This window comes from Chinchilla lanigera, unplaced genomic scaffold, assembly GCF_000276665.1.
Source record: "Chinchilla lanigera isolate Chin_1 unplaced genomic scaffold, ChiLan1.0 scaffold00003, whole genome shotgun sequence".
Taxonomy (NCBI): Eukaryota; Metazoa; Chordata; class Mammalia; order Rodentia; family Chinchillidae; genus Chinchilla; species Chinchilla lanigera.
Window position 1 is genome coordinate 51,054,572 of NW_004955404.1, and position 5,610 is coordinate 51,060,181.

Below are 5,610 nucleotides of genomic sequence, written 5' to 3' on the forward strand. Positions count from 1 at the left end.
TATATAGTGTCATGGACCACTAGATGGCAGTAGAGTTCAAGCAAGGTTTATTCTGCCAATAAAAATGACAAATTAAATTTATTCAGATCTTCATTTTATGATTACACCTTGTGAAAATCCCAGAAAAGTCTTTGTCATAGTAAAGTCTAGGAAATCTCACTGTTTTCATTGTGTTTCCTGAAATCAACGTCAGATAGATGGTGAGAGTCCTTAGAATATCACCCTGTTTCTTACATCTTTCAATTGGAGTTATAGTTTCTACAGCTAGTGAATCTGAGTTTGTAAATTAAAATCAATTTCTGGAAGAAGGCAGAGGTTTGAGAACCATTATTTGTCTTTTTGATCAAGTATTAGCATGAAGTGAATACAGTATTGCAGAGGTCACAGTTAAAGTGTAGGTCATGTACATATGAAACACTCGTTGTATTGCTGAAATACAAAAAAAATAAAAACTGACCAAACACTCATTACTAGTTTTGCTGAAATGCAAAAAAAATCTGAGCAAACTGGTTGTTTAACATTAGTGATGTACAAGTACACAGCTAGTCATGACTTCGAATCTATGGACTCGTTGTGTGTGTATCTGTCAGAACAGCAACCTCCTAAAGGTTAAAAATGGTAAATGAGAGAAAGTATTAGGATTAAGTCAGGGGTGATTGTGCTTGCCTGTAATCCTAATACTCAGGAGGCTGAGGCAAAGGAATCACTGTGAGTTCAAGGTCAGCCTGAACTACATAGTGAGATGCTGTCTCAAAAAAACCAGAAAAAAAAAAATAGAAAAGGTATTAGAATTGATAGCATATTATGGCTGTATCTACATGTCCCAACAAAACTTCATACAGTTGTAAGTGGGGCTTTTTCAGAGGTGGCTGGATCGAGAATGTGATGGCCAGGATCAATTTGTGGAGCAATAGTAGGATCAAGGGCACTTGGATTAAGGGTGTGATTACTACTCACCCTTAGTAGCCTAAATAAGATATAAAGGATAGAAAGATCTGTAGTTGTCCCTGTTACTTTGCTATCTTCTGCCTACTGCAAACTGTTCGTCCTCTTCAATACCTGTCTGCCATGTCCCTCTGACGTGGAGCAAGCAAAACCTGTCTGCCGTGTCCCTCTGACTTGGAGCAAGCAAAACCTCTTTTTCTTTTTTCTTTTTCTTTTTTTTTGGTACCGGGAATCAAACTCAGGACTTGCCGCTAGCCAGGCAGGCGCTTGTGCCACTGAGCTATATCCCCAGCCCTTGGACCGAAACCTCTACAAACTGAACCAAACAAAACTTTTCCCCCTTTAACTTTGGGTGTTAAGTATTTTTGTCTCAACAATAAGAAAAGGAACTAATACATAGCATGGCTTACAATGTGTTGAGCAGGATCCAAATGGGAAAAACCTGTGTCTCTCAGGTTAGCGACCTCCTAAGGTTAATAATTGTAAATGATTGAAAGTGTTAAGAGTTGGTAAATAAGTAACATGACTATTAAAAAATGTGTTGAGCAGAATCCAAATGGGAAAAACCTGATGATTTCATTCCACATACTGGCAGTATGCTTTCTAATAAGGTCAATGAAAAGTCACTTGGCAGCCTAAAAGAATCTGAATCATCAGATAGTGACTCTGATGGGGAACAAGACTCAAAAGAAGTCTCTGCAGAAACAAAACAGCCAAAAATAAGTTTTAAGGTAGGTTCTTGATTTACTTATCTCAAAAATTTATCAGTTTATAGGAAAGCTCTGTAGACTTTCAGTCTTCTGATGTAAGATAGAAATAAAGCCAGGACATGTTTAGAGTTCTCCTCCCCCATCCTTGACTTTTCTTTTCATGGATTTAATTACCCTAGTCAACCAAGGTATGAAAATACAAAATGGAAAGTTCCAGAAATAATCATTCATAAGTTTTAAATTGCCTGCTTTTCTGAGTAATATGAAATCTGTTAGTTATAATTTTTCTATTTTATTAATATTGTTAATGTCTTACAATACCTATACTCAGAGAGAGGACTTTGGCTTTTAAAGACTTCATGGGACATTTTGAGTGCTGACCAAGTTGAAATCAGAGGAATGTCGGTTTAAGGATTCACTATTGTGCTGTCTATGCGCCCAGGGCTGCATATGAGAAGAGACACATACACTAGATGAATGAAGCATAGTAAAGGCCAAAGTCAATGGTTTTGAGGCCAGGTGATTTTTAACCTTTCCTGAGATGATAGCAGGAGTTTGAATAGGGTGAAAAATTGTGCCAGTGTTGCCAAAGTCATCAGTGAATGTACAGTAGTGGCCAGAGGTCATGGGTCATACGAGGAAGAAAACGGTAGAGAAAACGGTGTGATTGTCAGAGGAGATCTGTGATGCATAAAGAGAGTAAAAGTATAAACTTGTACCTCAGTAAAAATGTTTTATTAAGAAAGTCATGTCCTGGAAGCAGTCAGGGTTGCTAAAACACAGTGCATGCTGCCCCTGTGGTTCTGTGATACCAGCCACATGAAGGGCTGAGCTAACATCCGTTTGAAGAGTTGTAAAGGAGACTATCCCAGGCCAACCACTCGATGTACAGCTTACGGAGAGGTTTAAATCCAGTTTGTGGTCCGCTTGCTAATCTGGGTTACAAGGTTTTGTTATTCTAGATGAACAGATGCCATAAAGCACCTGTTCTACTCAGGAACTTCTGTAGAGGCTACTTCTCTCCCAGGGAGTATCTTTCTAATTTGGACAAAGTTGCTAACTGTATAGGCCAGTGAGGCTTTAGCAATATCCTCAAATGAAGGTGGATTTCAGTTAAGACTTACAGGTTCAAGGAGGTCTTTAAAATACATACTAGCTGTAAAAGGGTCTGATGACACAACATCAAATTCAAAAGAGGTACAATATAAAGAGAAGTCACTGTTGGATATGCAACCTAAGTAAGAAAACAGAAAAGTAGTCTTCTTACTTACATGCCCTTAATTGTACCAACTCATGGCGTTAATAGGATCTCATTATATTATTTTAAAATACACAGCATTGGACACAGTGTATTAACATTTCAGACATAATGAAAAACCTAATCAAGTATTAAAGTTCTTCCAGTGTATATTATGGTGTTGTGTACAGATTTAAACTGTGGTACTAAGTTAATATATTTTGATAAATCTAACAAAACTTTTAAAAGAAATTTTATTTCTGTCATGGCAGTTTTGCTTGAGGTGTACTGTTCCTTAATTTTTATATTTCAGGTAAAAAATAAAAATAGTGATGAAGGAACTGCCCCAAAAATACAGAAAGAAAAAAGTGTCCAAAAACAGAATTCATCAAGTCCAAGTGAAGAAAAATCCAAAACTTTGAAAAAATCAAACCCATATGGAGAATGGCAAGCAATTAAGGAAAAAGTTGAGTCTGAGTAAGTATTTGAAACTTTAACCCACTGTTACTACAAAGATTATATACCTCAGTTCTTTCACAACTTGTAACCATTGATTTCAAAAGTGCAGTAATAATAGCACTCATATTTCTAGAGTGGTTTTTATTTTTTTATAATTAAATATTTTTAAAAGTAAGGCAATAGTTATCTTGAAAAGTAAACTAATGATTTACAAAATTAAGCTAAATTAAGCTTAGTTCCTATGAAAACTTGACTTTTTGATAAATTTAAATTTTTATTGGCATAGGTCTGAGTACATAATGATACCATTTCTCATGGGAAGTTGGTACATGTTTTTCATCTCCTTCTCCCACTATTTTCCCTTTCCATCTCTTGGTCCCCGTCCCTTTTGCAAAAGATCTATCACCCCACATCCTACCGTGTTTTATTTTGCTCTTTATTTATAATTTGGGTTTCTCATATAAGGGAAACCATGCAATATTTATTTCAGTTAACATGGCCTCAAGGTGCATCCATTTTCCTTACGGATGACGCTCAAGTTTATCCTTCCGTGTGGTAGAGTGTTATTCCACAGAGGCCACTTCCCAAGATTTAGCTATTATGAGTTGTGCTGCTATAAACATGGGTATGTTTGTATCACTGTAATATAATGTCTTTAACTCTTTGGAGAAATACCTAGAAAGAGAATAGCTGGGTCAAGTGGAATTTCCAGTTTTAGTGTTTTGAGGAATCTCCATACTGATTTCCAAAGTGATTGTACTGGTTTACATATCCACCAGCAATATGGAAGGATTCCCTTTTCCCTGAAGGCTTGCCAGCATTTGTTTGAGTTCTTGATGATAGTCAGTCTTTCCAGAGTAAGGTAGAATCTCAGTGTTGTTTTAATTTGTATTTCTGTAATGACCAGTAATGAGCATATTTTCCTGTATTTCCTGGCCATTTATACTATTACTTCTTCTGTGTGAGAAGAGTGTATTCATTTTAGTTACCTATGTTTGAATTAGGTCTTTCATTTTCAGTTTGTTTGTTTGTTTTTTTTTTTTTAGTTTTTCATATACTGATATCAGTCCTCTAGGGAGTAGCTGGCAAAAATTTTTTCCCATTCTGTAGACTGCCCTTACTCTGTTGGTTCTTTTCTTTGCTGTGCGGAGGTTCTTTATTTGATATAATCCCTTTTGTTGATTCTTGATGTTACTTCTTGTGCAGCTGAGGTTCTGTTCAGAATGTTTTTGTCTTCACCTATGTCCTCAAGGTTTAAGCTGGGGATATTGCTCATCAGCACAGTGCCTGCCTGGTAAGCATGAGTTGGATTCCTGGTACCAAAAAAACCCCTCAAGGTTTACAAAAACTATTTTATCTTCCAGCAGATTGTTTCTGTCTTAACATGTAGATGTTTGATCCATTTCTGATTTTATTTTAGTACATGGTGGGAGATATAAATCTAGATTACAGGGTATACCTTTTCATTTTCTGACATCCTCTTTGAAGTCATCTTTCAAAGTACTGTGGTCAAAATTTGACATTTCTACTGAAAATATTCACATACCATGAATTCATGCGATCTCATACTATCATTAGTCTATTAGAAATATCTGGATATTTAGTAAATACCTTCAGGATGCTTGCATATATCTAAAGACAAAAAAAAGCTTTTATTTTATTCTCTTGATAGTGGCTCACTAACATTTTTAATTGGTGTAGTCAGTATCCAAAGAACAGAAGTTTGTTATCATTTAAGCAGAATATTGGTAGAGATGTTATCTGTTTTATGTTATTAGTTCATTTTGCAAATCATTTTTTTTTTCTCAAATCATTTCTTAGGAGCCTTTATACCATGAAAAGAAGATGTCGCACCCACTTTTACATTTCAGTGTTTTTTAATGCTTAAAGAACCCTTCCAGTCACTGGGTGTGAAGGCTGAAGCAGGAGGATCACTGCAAGGTTGAGGCCAGCCTGGGCTACAGAGTGAGTTCAAGGCCAGGCTGGACTACATAGCAAGACCTTGTTTTAAAAAAAAAAATCCTCTAGTGAGGAGATGGGGTGTACATGAGTAAAGCAGTTATTCTTTAAAGCATTACTGAATTCAAATGATAGTGTAGGGTGACTGCTTTGATATACTTTCACAATAAATAATAGTGAAATTATTTATTGTTAAAATTATAATGAAAAATGTCCGGCGCCGTTTTAGTAAGAACTTAGTCGCAAATGAGTCAGCTCTCAATGTTTATTATGTACAGCGCTGTTGGATCTGACAAGATC

At 36.0% G+C, this 5,610-nt stretch overlaps 1 protein-coding gene across 2 annotated transcripts in view; it reads left to right on the top strand.

Annotated features, from left to right (window-relative positions):
• The window catches only part of Wbp4 (WW domain binding protein 4), a gene marked incomplete at its 5' end in the record, with an annotated part of 48,001 nt that overhangs the window by 8,327 nt on the left and 34,064 nt on the right, over positions 1–5,610 (top strand). For both annotated transcript variants that reach the window (XM_013516774.1, XM_013516775.1), the window contains 2 exon segments: positions 1,495–1,676; positions 3,206–3,369. In XM_013516774.1, the coding sequence (XP_013372228.1) occupies positions 1,495–1,676; positions 3,206–3,369 (346 nt within the window).